At 39.9% G+C, this 17701-nt stretch overlaps 1 protein-coding gene across 1 annotated transcript in view; it reads left to right on the plus strand.

Annotated features, from left to right (window-relative positions):
• Window positions 1-958: 958 nt before the first annotated feature.
• The window catches only part of LOC115049932 (GDNF family receptor alpha-4-like), a 35627-nt gene continuing 18884 nt past the window's right edge, over window positions 959-17701 (plus strand). Inside the window, exon 1 of the mRNA XM_029512571.1 lies at window positions 959-1128. Within this exon, the coding sequence (XP_029368431.1) occupies window positions 1092-1128 (37 nt within the window). The 5' untranslated portion in view covers window positions 959-1091. The remainder of the gene's footprint in view (window positions 1129-17701) is intronic.

Raw genomic sequence — 17701 nt, forward strand, 5'->3', positions numbered from 1 at the left:
GGCTGCATGATTGAATTTAATTTAGAATTACTCCTCTGTAAGCGCCTACCTGTATGGGTTCCTCCAGACCACTAGGTGGCACTAGAAGTTCAGGACTGGAGATTAATGGAGCACTGGGTCGGAATGGCGGAACATGCTTCCTCTCAGAAACGCAAGGGTGTGGCGCACACTGTGTGCTTTCCTTCCACCTCTCTTGAAACTGATTGTCAATTGAGACCCCCAAAACCGTCTGAAAGCTATAGATTTTCGGTTGGCAGAGAGTCCTTGAGTTCATTGGACGGACTGAGCATCAATGTATCCAAGAGGGAATGGAAGTTCCAAACACTGGTTACCAAAAGGGCCTCAGACACAGGGCACAAAAGCCCAATGGACAATATGAGATGATATGAGATGTCCTGGTGTTCCAGAAATGCTATTACTAAAATTACTAAATGAAATTTATGTTGAATGAGTCTTTTGCTGTGATTGAGCAGACTTTCTTCAGGGGTTTCTCTATTTTTATACCTTTTCAGGTGATGCAGCAATGTGCTGATCTTCAATGGTTCTGTCAAGACTATTGTAATTTAAATATATCTCTGAGATCAACCAATGTTCGGCACAAGAACACTCGTCATACTCTCCCGAAAGTGGTGGTGATGATGGTGTGAGGAGGAGGAGGGGAAGGAGGAGGGGTACCTCCAGTAAATAACCCCTGCCTCCTTTGCCTGTATCACTGAATGAACCTGGACCTCCTCACCAGCGGAGCCGCGTCATGACTACAGTCCGCGGCAGAGCTGTAGACCATTGAAGCTTGACATTTCCTTTTGATTTCTCCGACTCAAACACTCGCAGACACACACGCAGTCACACATTCAGAAACACACTAAGAAGCTGCCTTGTCTAGGACTGAAACTTGAGGGACTTTACCTTTGGCGGCTAGTAATTGGCGTCCGCCTGGTGAATGTAGCCGTGGACGGAGCGTCTGTCTGCGGACGCACAGGGGCTGGACAGACCGAGGACGCACCAGGTCACACATCTCGCCGCCCCCTCCACCCCACCCCCCCCACCACCACCACCACTTCATCCAGTGTCAGAGCACCAACAACACGACGATGCTTCTGATGGTTCTGCTGGTTCTCTGCGTCTCAGGTGGGTCAGATGTGTTAGCTTGATCTGAAAAAGCATGTAAATTATTCCTGTGAGCCGAAGCTGTTGAGTGAAGTCTCTCTGAAGCCTTTCAAAGAAATCCCCTCTTGTTAGACTTTATTACATCAGGTCCTGATTCTGGTCTCTCTCACTTTGTCCTGGAGCTAAGAGGATCTGAAATTCAGTAAGTCAGATACGCTGTTACAGACTCCCTCAAGACTAATTGCATGTTCCAATTCGTACCTTTTTATTGTCACTGGTTTACTTGGAAGCTCAAAGTATATTTGATGATACAATGGAAAATATAACTATTCTTAATCAAACAAACAAACAAACAAAAAAAAAACTTTATCAAATATTTAAAATAAATATATTTCAATGCTGGTCTATGCTGAACTGTAATAGGTGGATTTTTTAAATACTATTATGTGCCCCATTTGTAGCAAAAGACATAAAACATGAAAATTATGAACTAATAATACTTGTCTTTGAATCTCAAAAACAAATCTGAATGGTCACAGATATATTTAAAACTTTTAAAACAAACTTTTGGGCTTAGACTGGAAAATCTGAAAGTTTGTACTGTGTGTTAATTTAAACAGTATCAAAGCATGAGATTCTGATGCTCTTTAAAACTGAATCTCAGAACCCTTCTTTCCCAATGTGGTTTTAAGCAGCACCACCTGTAAACCAAGGAGTGGTTCAACTGATTAGTACAAAAGAGTCTGAGTCTATTGCAGAGGATTTTCCTTCAGAGGGCATTATTTATCTTAACATTATAAACAACAAAAACATATTATTATAGTCTTTCATAAGTTACAGAACTTCTCCCCATTTGTATTGCAATACAATGGGATGTATTGTCACACATCTTTTTATTACTATTTTCTAAGAGTTCTGCATGTTTTTCCATTTATTATTTTCTATAATCTGAAAAATTTTTTTAGATGCATTGATTTCGTATTTGTGGGTATAAATAGATATGAGTGTAGTTATTCACAAAAAGATATCTTGAAGATGAAATAGGTGATTAAATATATTCTGGAAAAATAGAAACCCTTGTTGAATTGCTGACAGTGTGAAGTAATTGTTAGTAAGTGTTCCTACTAACACTTGGTCAGTGTTAGTAGGAAGACTGATGTAGTTGGATTTGCTCTGTCATTGGAGAATTTTGTATGATAAATTCAGTAACAAACTTATACTTAAGACTGTGATGATATCTTCAGGATAACGTTTTTTGTTTTACTATTTGCTGCATAACCAATGTAACCAATGCAAAATAATGTAGTGTAGTGGTGTTTTTAGAAGCCTACAAACTTTTAAAGGAAAAGAGGCAGCACAGTGAACCTGCTCTGTGGTCAGGGCTATAAGAACATGTGTTGTGTAACACAACACACAAAGCGAGTTCCCACAGAACTCAGGAAGAAAATGGCAGATGACTGGTCAGCAGTCCCTGCACATGGAGGTTTGCTTGAGACCAAAGTGAGAAAGTCCTCATACAGCATGTAAACCCAGTGCTGCTTTTCATCAAAATCAACTATTCACATGGTTGTGTTCTAGCAGTTTGAACATTTCCAGCATATTTTAACAAGTGTCCTTTTTTTCTAGTTTTGTCTAGGTTTTTTTTTGTAGCTGCAGCAGACTGTCCCTGGTCTCTGCAGAGCCCCTGCTGCTTTTCTAGCAGTTCAACACAAAGGTAGTCTGTTCTGCTGCACAGCCTGCTGTGTTCATTGGCCCTGTTAATGATTGTCCAGCTTATAGTGACACTGTAGTGTTGAGTGAAAGGTTCATATATCGGTCTGTGTCACCCTCCACTGACCTTCCCCTCTCTCCTCTTTCAGGCTTTCAGGTCTTGTTCTGATATTTCTTTTTTTTATCTTAATCTAAATTCCCACTCAGATTCAGTGGCACATCAAAATAAATTGTTCAAGTTATTCAATGAGGAAGTGCAGTCAACCGAGTGTGCAAACATATTTGAGGCAGCAGTGGCTGACGCCTTATCTGTGCATGCAGGTGTGCATGTTTGTGTGTCTTTTCTTTTCTTTTCTTTTTTTTTGGGTAGTGGTGGGACATTTAATAACAGAGTTCACTTTTGCAGCCAGTGGGATTTAAAAGACCTACAATGACACAGACGATTTACCCTTTTAATTGGATCATAGTAAAATTCAGGTTTCAAATTTAGGTTTCTTACGGCCTTGAGTTGAAAGGCTAGGGTTGGGTTAGGCTTAGGACACGCAAATGCATGCTCTTAGATGTGTATTGACGTGTATTACTGAGTGTCTCGGTAGTCAACAAATGTTCATCCATTACTCAAACCTCTGTCTCTCAGTGTAAAATATTGTATCAGCTCTTAGTGCCAAGTGCATATACCTGAAAGGGAAATTGTGTGGGTGTTGGTTAGTGGAGTTGCATCAGGGCTAGAAGGCTCTTGGTTTGTTTTCCAGGCCTGGCCTCCCTTTCTGTGTGGACTTGGTTCACCCGTGCCTGCTTGGGTGCTCTCAGTATATTCTGGCTCTCTATATCAGTTCCTCAAATAATTTTATACACAGTGAACTTTGACCGACAGTGAATCAATGTGCTTGGAAAGTTTATTTTTGGGGGAAATGAATAGAAGTGATTGGCAGTTTCCTTCATTTTGGACCAGTTCATCTCCACGTAGCTGTTAGCTCTATAAGATAGCCTCCTACTGCATACAGCTCTCACTAATTTTCTCCCACTTGTCCGTCAGAGTCATAGGGGATGCTGGAGCCAATCCTAGCCAATTTTCTAGTCTACACAAGGTGGGAGTACACCCTGGACAGGTTGCCAGTCCATTGCAAAACACACAGAGTCATACAGAAACAAACAACCACTCACACACACTCATGGGCGAGATGACTCACTATATAATTTATGGTTTCAGGTCTAGACAGGATATCATCTCATACTTTTACTATTACAACAGTACAATGCTTATGAGACAATTCTCAGCTGTTTTTTTACAGTAGCAACAAATTACAGTGTGAAGATTCAATTGTTCATATAAAGTTCAACGAATAGATCACATGATTTTGGAATAATGCATAGGCTAGGATACTCATCAATTGCAAAACTTTACTGACCAGGGGCCAATATCACAAAGCTGGATTAATATGCCCGGTAACTCTTATTGCTGTCTGGCTCCACTTACCCAGACAATCATAGTCCTGATAAGATGTCTCATGAAGCTAGTTATCAACAAGCCCAGAGTAGAGCGGGGGGGGTTTCTTTAATCAGTACTGACCTCCAGTGACAGATGACGTCTATGAAGAGCAATTAGGCTAGAGAAGTTAGCATTATGAAAAGTATAAAAAAATGTCAGTAGAGGAGAGGTGGAGAGGTGGTCCCCTTGGGACAGGGAGGAGACAAAAGTGATGGAGAGAGAAAGCGCGAGCCAGGAAGAGAAATGTGAAGAACTGGAATGTATGAGGTGAGTGGAGATGGGGAAAGAAGAAAATCCATCTTCTTTTTAATTTGATGAAAAATTTACAACTTAATTGACCTCCATACATTGGGTCCAATTTGACCTGAGTCCTGAACTATGTGTGCATGTGAGATATACATGTCTGTGTTTGTATACATGCATATGTGAGTCATGCCATTCTTCTCTGGTGTATCCAGTGGGGAAGTTTAGATATCTTCTCTGTGTGTTGTTGATACCTGGGATTTGGAACTGTGTGTTTGTGCATTGTGTTTGAAGAAGCATTAGTAGATGGAATTCTGTATATGTGGTTGTCCACACATGGCATATCCTTATGCAAACTTTTTATGACACATGAGTCAGAAGTCCGGGTAGTCCCCTCTGTTTTCTGTGGTCAGAGCACAGATTGATTATGGCCTCAGAATTGTGGCTGGACCCACAACCCCCAGGGTGTCCGTCAGCTCTCCCCCACATCTGCCAGGCATTTCAGATTGTACTTCAGATCCAAACTTCATTTGGAGAGCAAATATAGTGTTATTTTCTTCCGCTGACTGTAGCAGTAGGAAGATGATGAAACAGAGGTCTTGTTCAAACAATAATTTTCAAAAACATAGTCAGTGCAGAAGCAGTGTAACTATGTCGAAGTTTCTCTGGCAGGAACCATCTTATGAAATTTCACAAATACTGTAGGACTGGACTATGACACTGTGAAATAATGTGTTGAAATTTGAGCAAATACTGAAACTAAATTTTGCAATTCAGAAGCTTGAGGCTTCAGCTATGTGTATCTTATGATAGGCTGTTCATTTGGGTCTTAAGAAAAAATTGTTTACTGCTGTTGATAGCTTAAGTGAAAACCCTGCTGTGATAACATCCCAAATGCCATCCTTACCCCCAGCAGCATTATGAATAGGAACACTTAAGGTAATGTGCTCTCCGTTTTGAACATCTAGGTCAGTGTTCTTACACTTGTTGGATAGTTCAGGCTACAACTGCTCCACCTCTAGCAGTGGAAGTGTGACACTCTTCAGTTACTTCATTTACTGGAGCACACTCCCAGGGGGAGTGAATAAGAGAAATAAGAACAGTTAAAGTCACTAATTCGCATCATACCTACATTTTTATTCCATGTGCTATATTTAAATGAACAACTCCACTTGATTCAGCATCTGCTTGATATTTATTATACAGTTATAAACAAGTGGCAGCACGGCGGCTTAGTGGTTAGCGCTATAGATAAGATAGCGATAAAATAAGAAGGTTGTGGGTTCGGTTCCCGGTCCTTTCTGTGCAGAGTTTGCATGTTTGCATGTTCTCTGCGTGGGTTTCCTCCAGGTACTCCGGTTTCCTCCCACCATCCAAAGACATGCATGTATAGGTTAACTGGCGACGTTAAATTGACCATGTGAGTTGTTGTTGTGGTTGTTTGTCTCTGTACCAACAGATGTTGGTACAATGCACAGTCTCCGTGCCATCACGTGTAAGATTTGGGTGGATTGAACCCCTTGGGGTACCACCAGCTGAATGTGTCTGCACTCTCACCTTTCCAGCATGTTGTCTTTCCCTAACCCTAACCCAGCCTCTCTCGTCGCCCTCCTGTTTGTGTGCTCACTGTGCTGTGTGTCTGTTTGTCTAACCCCTTTTGCTCAACATGGGCATACAACACTTGTGTGTTGGCCCTGCGATGGCAACCTGTCCAGGGTGTACCCCGCCCAATGTGAGCTGGGATTGGCTCCCGCGACCTGGATACAGAGAAAAGCGGATGACGATGAGTGAGTGAGAATTATAAACAAGGGGCTAATTTCATAAAATGTTGGGAATTTGGAATCATCCTCTTGGAATTACAAGTGTTCCCTATGTACTTAGCTACATAGGGTGTATTCGAGGTACAATAATGGTAACTAGTCTGAATGGTCAAATCAAATAAAATCTAATCAGATCAGATTTATTTATACAGCACCAAATCATAACAAAGTTACATCAGGGCACTTTACATATAGAGCATGTCTACACTAAACTCTTTATTAAATGATTTAAAGAGACCCAACAGATCCTCAGTCCTTCCCCCAGCAGTCGAAGCCTATGGCAGCATAGCTACAGAGTAGATGAATATTAACTTTTTAACTATATGCTCTGTCATACAGAAAGGTTTTAAGCCTGGTCTTGAAAATTGCTCTTGGTCCTTTTCCTAATGAGCCCAGAGACATGGCATCTGTGACGGGGAGGGGTGGCTACTAAAAACATGATTCCAATGCTCTGGTTGGATATTTTGGTGTTGTTTTTTAATGTGTTATATAAGTGGTGTAGCTGTTCATATTATATCATGGAGAAAATTGTTGTTTGCTCCAGAATGCTATGATAAGCTTTAAATTTCATTGTATCCTGCACGATTCAAAGCCTGTGCCAGATGTTGCTTAGCAGCCCCAGACCACAACTGAAGCTCCTCCCTGTTTCACAGTAGGTACAGTGTTATTTTTTTGTGGGCTTCATTTTTCTGTGAAGACAGACCCGATGTGAGTTGCCAAACAGCTCCTGTTTTGTCTCATCTGTCCAAAGGACATTCTCTCAGAAACTCTGTGGCTTGTCAATTTGCATTTTGGCAAAACCTTCCACTCTTGCTTTTTTATGATTGGCTTTCATCGGTGGAGTCTTCCTCTGTCATTTTGCATTAAGTTCACTTTGGCTCAAACAGCAATGGATGGTGCGATTTGTCACTGCTGTACCTTGATCTTGCGGTTCACCTCTAATCTATTGGGAAGTTGTTCTGGGCTCTTTGGTTACTATTTGTATTATACCACTCTTCAATTTGTCATCAAATTTCCTCTTTCGGCTATGTTTACCTTTGGTGAATGGAATTCCAGCTCTTTTTAGAGAGACGGATCTTTTGGCTCAGCTCACTAATAAGAACATTCTCTTCCAGCTAACCAGTGGCTCCTTAGATCTTTTGTCACGTAAAGTTATTCATTACAAAAATTGTGTAAAATTATGTGCAAGATTAATCACTCATGTAATAAACCTAAATAATACCAATTGTTTATTATTTATATGGCTTTACTTATACACTTAACTGAAATTGGAGCATAATGCTAAACATACTGTATTAAATTAAGTAATCTACGTAAAAAAGCCCAGATCCATCTCAATTGAGAAGGAGAGAGCTTCATTGTCATTGTTATACACACTGAGAGAATCAATGCACACACAACATTTTTTTTTTCTCAATTTACACTCTGAGATAGATGTGTACAGACAACCACACACACACAGGGCCCCACACCATGTACATGCAAGAGGCGGCACTGTTTCTTCCAAAGTGAAGTGAAGGCGCCACTATAGCTCAGTCCTTGGAGCAATTAGGGAACAGTGCCTTGCTCAAGGGCACCTCGGCAGTCCCCTAGAGGTGGACTGGCACCTCTCCATACACCAGTCCACCCTTTACTTTTCTTTGGCCAGATGGGATGTGAACCGGCAACCCTCTGGTTCCCAACAATGGCCCCAACCCACTGAGCTACTGTTATCCCAGCAATTAGAAAAAAATTTCCAATGTCTGATTAAATGTCTATTAATTATAAAGTTGTCAGTATTTACATTGAAACAATGAACTTGAATTGAGATAAGTACAAAGAATCACACAACAGAATATAATTTAAAAATGTGTACAGCAAAAAGAAAAAAGGGCAGCTTCTAAGTAGCAGTTTTAGAGTCTTCAGTGGAGATACGTATTAAGAAAAAAACAGATGCTCAGTTTTGAGTGGTTGATCCTCTTTCTTCTCTCTGTTATCTTCTGCTGTGTTTTGGATGTTTGGGACAGATGTTGGTACAATGCACAGTCTCTGTGCCATCACATGTGTAAGATGTGGGTGGACTGAACCCCTTAGGGTCCCACCAGCTGAATGTGTCTGCACTCTCACCTTTCCAGCATGTTGTCTTTCCCTAACCCTAACCCAGCCTCTCTCGTCACTCTCTCTCGTTTGTGTGCTCACTGTGCTGTTTGTCTGTTTGTCTAACCCCTTTTGCTAACCATGGGCATACAGACACCACCACACATCTTGACCAATTATGTGCTGCTTTAACAGAAAAAAAGAGGTAGGGGGAAAAAATCAACTCCCAATTAAGAGTCAGCTCCTGTTTTTCACTTCAAAGAGCCAGCTCTCAGATGTGGATTGTTCGTTAACGACACATCACTATTTTCTTTCTTAAATTACTGTGGAACAGTAGTCACGGGAGCATCAAGCTATGATGCCACAGAACACAGTGACTACTTTTCACCCTTTAAATAGGCAGACTGACTAATTACAAGTTTGAAGACACCAGTGAGGCTAATTACAGTACACACATTAGTTAACATGTCGCTATGGTCAAATTATTTTCAATCTTTTCTGGGGGGTACAATTATTTTGCATTATATCAATTATGCATTATTACTTTTGCCAGTTTGAATGGTAGCTTTTAATGCAATGTTTGGCTTTGCATTAAAGAAAGGAAAGAGAGAAAAACTTACAAGGGTCACTGAAGTTACTTCAATCATTGGCAACCTGTAGTCTACAACTTGTATGTGCATGTGGAGTTTTCCTGTCTTAAATCCTGACTTCTCAGTTCCAGACCAGATCTCGCAAGTCTCAGTTAATATCATAATTTCCATTGAGCCTTATGACAATCAAAGATTACATAGAGTAAAGAATCAGCATATCCCGAGTGTTTGAGTTTCTTAGCCAAATGTAAAGAAAAATGGCCATCATTCATTGCTGTCGGAGATGTTTGTAACTATTCAGCCATTATGCATTATTCTGTTCTTCGATCATAATAACCTTAATCATGGCTTTTATTCCCTCAGTCTTCTATAAACAATCAACAATCAAGTGAAAGTAGCGCCATAGTGTTTCTGCACAATGTAATAAACTTGCAAATGACACACCGACTTAAAACCAAATGATTGTGGTCAATCTGGGATGTTGGAGTTTATCGGGTTACTGGTGTAGCATAGTGGCTAACCAAAGCTTAGCTTATATTGCTGATTTACTGTTGTGTAAATTAATTATGTTGTCAAAGTGAACAACATTAAGAAAATCTACTACAGCTTGGGGAAGTTTTTACTTTCAGGGCTACTCTAACACAAATTTTCAGCTCTTCACGTCAAACAAATGTGTAATGTAAAACACCACTTACATGTTTTACGACATTGTCCATACTGTCACCCAGAGAAACGCAGACCTTTTTTCCACTATGCGGTTTCTCTGTTGCAAATACAGTACAGACCAAAGGTTTAGACAGACTTTCCTATTCATTTGAATGAGAAGGTGCGTCCATGCTTTTGGCCTGTACTGTATAAGAGGAAGACATTTGAATAGAGAAAAGGATAAGAGCTGATAACAGCACTGCACAATTGCCAGTATACAATGTACTCGGGCAAGTCAGAGAATGCTGCTGTAATAATAGAAGAGCTTCACTATTGCTTACCTGTGGTTGAGCTTTGTTCCCTAAACTAATCCAGCACCCCCTATGCAAAATCCAACCATGTGGCCAATGATATACATCAAGGCGAAGACAAGTTTTTTATATGAACGCCTCAGATGTGTGTGATCATTTTATGAATTTGATGGTAAATTGTTCTATCAGTGAAGTAACCTAAAGTTATGAATCAATTGAATCCCAGCTCATTTATATTTTGGTCCATTCTATCCTTAGAATCATCACGAGAATCGGAAAAATCAACATTATTCAACATTCTGGTCAGTTTTTGTTTTGTTCTTTAATCTTCTCAGCTGCTCTATTTTGCCATGCAGTGAGGACTGATGGTCATGCAGTGGAGTAAGAGCAGATATTTTTATCAAAGTTTTCTGACATCATCCAGGTTGTTGATTATAGACAGATGCTGGCTGTAGGTAACAACAGATGTTTATGTATTTGAAGTTGGTTTCTCTGTAGTGAGTCTCTGAGCATTCATTAAATGGATATCTCAACAACTATCTACAGTTTTAGCTGTTTACTAGACTATGTCCTCTGAATATGTCTTTGATTTGTTTAAGAAGACATTCCGCCTCTTATCCAAGGGGCTTCATCAGTTTGTAACGCATCGGTCTGACTAGTCCTCCCTAGTCTGATAAACAGTGGAGTTGGACCCAGGTACTTAACTTCTGTGGGAGTGTTCACGAAGCTCCTTGTGACAATTTTCCGTTAGTGGAGTTTCACTGACCATTGTTAGTCATGTGAAGCGAACGGCCATCGTTATGTGAAGCCACTGGTGAAAAACTGTTGTTATGGTCATTGGAGTCACATGAGGTCAGTTTTGGGCAGCCGTTGTTGGAGGCTGAGTTTTCTAATTCTCCTGGGTATGGTTGACAGGGCAGCATTGTAGATGGGAGATAGGTGGTGTCGCAGACCCCCTCCCCTGTTTAGAGGTTTTTCCATGTTGGAAAAATAGTGTGGTGTTGGTGAAAAATGGTGTTTAAGATCTACCTGGGATTCTCCGATACCCCAGACACATATGGAATTACTATGTTTCTGCGTTTGTTGTTCCCTTCCTCAGCACCCTCTGTGCTGGCATTCTTTTTGGCGTGTATTCTTGTTTTGCCAAAGGTCCAACTCGGATAGCCACAAGTTTTCAGAGCTCCCCTTAAATGTTTACATTCTTTCTCTTGGTCCCGAGTGGTGGTTGGTACATTATTGGTCCTGTGTTGCAGGGTTCTGACAACTCCCAGTTTGTGCTCCAATGGGTGGTACGAGTCAAAGAGAAGGTATTGGTCTGTGTGTGTAAGTTTCCTATATACCCCAATGTGGAGGCTCCTTTCCTCACCAAAGTGGACATCACAATCCAAAAAGGGCAAATGGTTCTCTTTAACATCTTTTCCAGTGAACTTGATGATTTTGTCCATTGTGTTGATGTGTTCCGTGAATGCCTTTAAGTCCTCTGAGCAACTACGTCTCCAGAAGAGGCTAAGGTGAACCTTGTCAAAAATTAAGGCAATCACAGAAAACTCCATCTATGACACTATATTTTTTAAATATATCTATAAAACTTGAAGATTGGTAAATATTTATCTCTTCAACTTTTTAGTTAAACTCTCTGGTGTCTCTTAACATTGTCTTGTTGAGATATGTGAAGTCTTCTTGCAAACAGACATAGTAAAGATGTCACACCAAGACCTGAAAAAACTTAGATGTAGAACATAGAACATAGACAGTGCCAGCTGTTCATGCTATAGGTACTATTTCCCCCTCATACCATCAGAGATGGAGGATTTTGACATGAGTGTTGACCGTGTTAATGATGTGGGTGTGTGTGCAGGAATTAATGTGTCCAACAATGTACTGGGTTCTGCTCATAACATTTATGACCTATGTCTCTGAACACAGGTCACGTACAGCCATACATTTCTCCTCCCTCCTTGTTCTCTCTCTTCCTCCTCTGCCTAAATCTGACCTTCACATTACCCACTTTCTCAACAGCACTGCCAAGCAGCTGACACAAACACATGCCATAAAAAAAACCAGGAGATACTTAAATAATGCTCCAGTGTACAATAAAACAAGGAGAACTATAACGTTTACCAAAAAAATAGAAATTCACTCTTACAATAGCAAGGGGGATGGTCCCTCTCCTCTTTAATTCAGAGTTTGAAAATTTCGAAGTCTACACAGTAAAATCGCCAGTGTAAATATAAAACTTAAAGAGTTAATTTTAACAGTTCCTCAGTGAACATATGGTCCCTATCTGAATTTACACTGAATGCAGCGTTTAATTTCCAGAGTCAATTTTACTCTGGCTAGAGTTAATATTTTACTCTACACTACACTGAGAAGTGTCAATCAAGTTTTACACTATGTAAGAATACATAAAATCCCATAGTGAATCCCATAGTGAAAAATCCCATAGTAAAAACCCATAGTGTTATTTACATTCAACATGGAGGAGTTAAGTGTTAAGAAATAACTTTCCCAGTGTTAAACCTACTTAACACTATATTGATTAAGAAATTACTCCAAAGAGTGTTGATTTTCAACTGACTTCTACCAGTGTCAGATATGATCTACTTGTGCAGTCCCAGTGATAAGACACACAACTTAATGTTTGCAGGGGAAAAAAAACACACAACCACACTATTATATCTATGCCTTAATACGTTTATTCCAAGTAAACATGAAATATTGGCATTAAAAGTAAACATCAAATAACATGTTAAAGCTTGAATGTTATCACAATCTCCAGTGTAAAGACATATTTTCTGTTGAACTCGGGAGAAAATCTCTTGGTACATGTTAACACATGTACACTCACAGCCATGAAAATGTCTTTAAAGTGCATTTAAAATGCTACACAGAATAATTTTTCAGAGCAAACCTTACCATCACCTGGAAAGAGCAAACCAAGTCAAACCAAAGCTTTCCCAATAGGTCACTGAATAAGATATGCAAGTGCAATGTTTGTGGACAGGTGTTTTTCACAACAAATGCAGACAAATGAGGTCTGCAAAACTCTCCTTTACAGAAAACTTCATTGTTAGTGGCAAAGATCTTGGTTGGAATCTATCAGTATGGTGCTAGATGACAGAATATTATCTAGGGTTGAATAACAATATATAACTTTAAGATTGCTTTAATAAAACAATCTCTTGGTTTTATATTTACAAGTCAATGATTTTCAGTGAGAAGGAATACAAAGTCAAAACCAAATTTTTTACCAATAAAAAAGTGCAATTCATCATTACATTCCATGGATTATAGAGAGCAACCGCATACCGTCATCAAACTTGATGGTTAGTATGCCAGTGTTAGGTGGATGCAGAAATCTTTTCTAACATAGCGCACCAGCCCGAGTTCCCATTTTGTCAAAAACCTTGACATCTTCATTGGCGAAACTGAGAACTTCAAGAAAGCTATGACCAAAAAAACAAAACAATTTCAATTGATACAAAATGCTCAAGGCCATTCTCCAAAAACACTTACAGTAGCACGGTCTGGTGGAGTGGAGGCTATTTTAACCTTACTAAAAAAAATTATACACAAAAAAATGAAAGCTAATACAACGGAATTGAATTCCCCAAATGCACTGCTGTGTAATTTGAGTAATGACAATAAAGGAAGTCTAAGTCCAAGTCTAAGTCCTTTGAGTGTGAGTGTGAGTAGTTGTTTTTCTCTGTGTCTCTGTATGTTGGCTCTGCAATGGACTGGCAACCTGTCTTGGGTGTACCCTTGCCCAGAGTGAGCTGGGATTGGTTCCACCAGCCTTGCGTCCCGGAAATGTAAAAGTGGGAGAAGATGGATTGAAATGTCTCTTTTAGCAGTACAATGTTGACACCATTGGCAAGAAGGTCCCAAGATTTTCATCTATTACAGCATCTGTGGGATGTGCTAAACAAAAAAGTCTGATTAGCATATGTCTGACATCATAAATTGCAGTATTTAAAGAGTTTGCTGCATATTTCTTGCTGCCAGACTCCAGATCTCGTGGAGTCAATGCCTTGATAGGTCCAGGCTGTCAAAGGAGGGATCTACAGAAGATGAAGAAGGTGGTCATCATGTTATGGTTTTTTGGTGTAAACATGTGGCTTTGTATAAATTCTGGCACCATTGGCACAGTCTTTATGAAACTGAAATGTTATTAAGTCAAGGAAACAACATTTACTCTCTCAATATGTATATATTTAGCAATGGAACAAGTCTAATTCTGAAATTAAACATTGCTAAATATTTTTACACTATACTTAGTATGCTGAAACCTTATATGAAAATTTCACGAGGATAATGTTTGTTTTGAATCACAATCATATATGTACTTACGATATTCTTGTTGAAAATTAATCAATGTCAATGCAGAAGATTACAACTGAGCTCAAATGAGGCCACATGCAGAGCTGGTCCGAGTAATTTTCTGCTACCTTTTTATGTATATATAAATTATTTTTGCACAGCATGAACAGATAAATTAAACCCTTATATTTTTGACAGGGTAAGGAAGGACATAGTCTCATTTCAAAGTCAGAAAAGAATATACACATAGACAAGAATGCAAAAGAAAAAATTGCTAAATAAAATAAAAAATAAAAAAAAAAGCATTGAAATGTACCTACTGTAGCTAGATACTTCTCTTTGTAAGGAAATTACTGCATCCAGCAGCTTATACACTTGAAAAACTTCCACTTGAAAACAGAAACTCACAATCACATTTCAACATTAAAAAAGATAACTACATTCAAAGCTGTACTGTAATTATAATATCCAAATATAAATATAAGTGTGTTACGAGTGGCTACGATAGTGGTGAGCGGGTCGTGTGCTTCCTCACCCAGATAAGGAGCTATAGTTTGTGATGGCATTGGGGATGAATGATCTTCTGCTCCATCCTGCGGTGAATTGATATCAAGTAGTCATTCCGACTGCTTTTCTGTCCGACCAAGATGCAATGTGTTGGAGTGTCCCTACCTAACAGTCCCAAAAGGGTCCAGGCTTCTACCTCCCTGACCTCCCTTTCCTAGGAAGCTTATCCCACTGCTTCCTGTCTTTTTCAAGCAAGCTAACATTTCAGGAGACTGCAGCAAAGAGCTGAGTGTTCTCCTCCACCAACTTATACAACATCTACAGCATCCCCACACAAATTAAATGACCTCAGTCTGTGAAAAAAAGTGGAGCCAGCTCTGCCCTTCCTGTGTCCGTATTCACCGACCAGTTAAGTCTGCCATCAGTATTGATGCCCAGGTACCAGTATGTTTCAATCACTTCAATATCCACAAACTTGATGCTGACCAGAAAGAGGGAAATCGGGATTTACACCAATGGAGCTCAAAGACCATTTCCCTAGTCTTGGAGGTGTCTAGTAATAGGTGGTTTCTAGCATTCCACTGACTGAAGACCCTCACCTGCTCCCTGTACTTGCCATCCTCATCACTCCTGATACATGTCATAATTGTCGTGTCGTTCAAATATTTCTGGACATAATAGGACTTGGAGTGGTTCTGAAAATCCTTTGTGTACAGGAATGGTGCCAGTACTTTCCCTTTTTGTGATTTGTGATTCTACATGAATAACTACCCTACAGTTGTATTACTGTTTTGTACAGTTGGATTTTTTTTACCTTCTTCAGCGTTGAAACTCAATAATATTAGTAAGCTCAACTGTAGTTTAAGCCCCCAGCGGGCTCATACCTTGCCAATGCTCATATAATTTTACTGTGCTTTTAAACTGAGTCCATCAGGTACCCAGCCATAACTAATGGTAACCTACACAGAAAGTTCAAGCATTTACTGATAGCATACTTCTGATATGGTCTCTTAGCTGCAGAATACTGGTGTGGTTACAAAAGAAGTAATAAAATTACATGCAAACTAAAAACAACCGTAATATCATGTTGTATCCTTGTGAAGCTTGTATTCCCTGTGTCTGCGTGGGTTTCTTCTGGGTACTCCGGTTTCCTCCCACTGTCCAAAGACATCCATGTATAGGTGAACTCGCAATTCTAAATTGACCGTAGGTGCGAGTATGAGTAGTTGTTTGTCTCTGTATGTCCTTGAGTGTTGGCCCTGTGATGGACTGGTGACCTGTCCAGGGTGTACCCTGCCCCTCACCCGATGTGAGCTGGGATTAGCTCCAGCAGCCCAGCGACCTGGATGCGGATGAAAATGAGTGAGAGTAAGTGATAGTGAATCTGAGTGTCCTTTCTTTCTCTTGATTCTGATGTGCAGCAAATAGGGTGCTAGATGTTCATTGTCCATCAATGGAAACAATGATCAGCCGAGCCAGCAATGATCAAGAGAGTGGTCTAATCACAGTGTTTTGATTTGCACTTCTGCCTGCTGCTGGTGATACAGGCTCATAACATAATTTATTTATGCATTATTATCTTCTTCTTTTGTGGCAATAGTGTATTGGTAGCAATCTTTCATACTGAGGCTACATGGTCAGGGAAAAAAGCGACTGCCAGTTGGCCTTTGCCATTAGCCAGCAATTTCAGTCGTCAGTACATCCTGTAATAATTTTTTGGGGAATTTCTCTGGTTCAGCTCTGTGTTTTATAGTGAATGTGGTGTGTGGTTTATATATTTGTGTATGGTTTGGCTTGGTTTTGTTATATTGCAAACTCGTCTCTTTTTTTCACCAGTGCCAAAGGAAAATGTAAATGAAACTTTAATGGACAATAAAGCAACCTAGTCTGAATCTGAATCTAAGCTACTGATTGCTGCAGTAGAAAAAATGCTTCTGACAGGAATTGACCTGTAACCTGTAACCTGCATGAAATGATAAATCTCAGGCCAAGGTGAAGTCTCCAGCTACTGCTCTGATCTTTGACAACTGATCCTGTTGTGACAGCTTGTAAATTTTTTAAATTGAAATTTATGATGACGATCTGTTGGACTTACCGGAATGCAAGTTGCATGTCAAGTGTGAAGCGGCAGGGATGAAATTCAGGGCCCCCAAGTATGACCTGATGACTCCAAGCCAGAAAATGGTACTGCTCACTCCAAGTTGCGAATAAGTTGCTGCCGATCACAACAACAGGAATGTACAATGACAGATTTACACAAAATGCAAGCCTCTCTCTCAAGGGTATTAGAATCAAAATCAAACAAAATCAGATTTATTTATATAGCACCAAATCATAACAAAGTTACATCAAGGCACTTTTAAGATGATCGAAGAAGCCTCCAGACTCAAGCAGAGTTTGACAATAATCTCTTGAAAGATTAGGTAAATCACTAAACATACAGCAAACATAAAGCAGAGCAACAGATGGCAAGCCAACCAGCCTGGTGCCATCATGTCAACACCAACAAGCGGTGGCTTTCACTTTCCTCACCCAAATCTATTACTTGTTAAAGTCAACCTCTCTATTCTTTTGTAGGTACAATGCTGACAGTTGACAATATTCTTCTTCCTCAGAGAAACACTAAACACACCAGTTATAGCCTCTTGTCCCTTACATAAAGCAAGTTAGTCGGGCAGCTTTCTTCTACCTGAGAAACATTAGGAAAATCTGAAACATCCTTTCTCAAGATAATGCAGAAAAACTGCTCCATGCATTTGTAACTTCTTGGCTGGACTACTGTAACTCATTACTATCTGGTGGTCCAAACAAATCTCTAAAAGGCCTTCAATTAATTCAGAACGCTGCTGCACGAATAATAACAGGAACTAGGAAAAGAGATCA

The sequence above is a fragment of the Echeneis naucrates genome, chromosome 10 (genome assembly GCF_900963305.1).
Source record: "Echeneis naucrates chromosome 10, fEcheNa1.1, whole genome shotgun sequence".
Lineage (NCBI taxonomy): Eukaryota > Metazoa > Chordata > Actinopteri > Carangiformes > Echeneidae > Echeneis > Echeneis naucrates.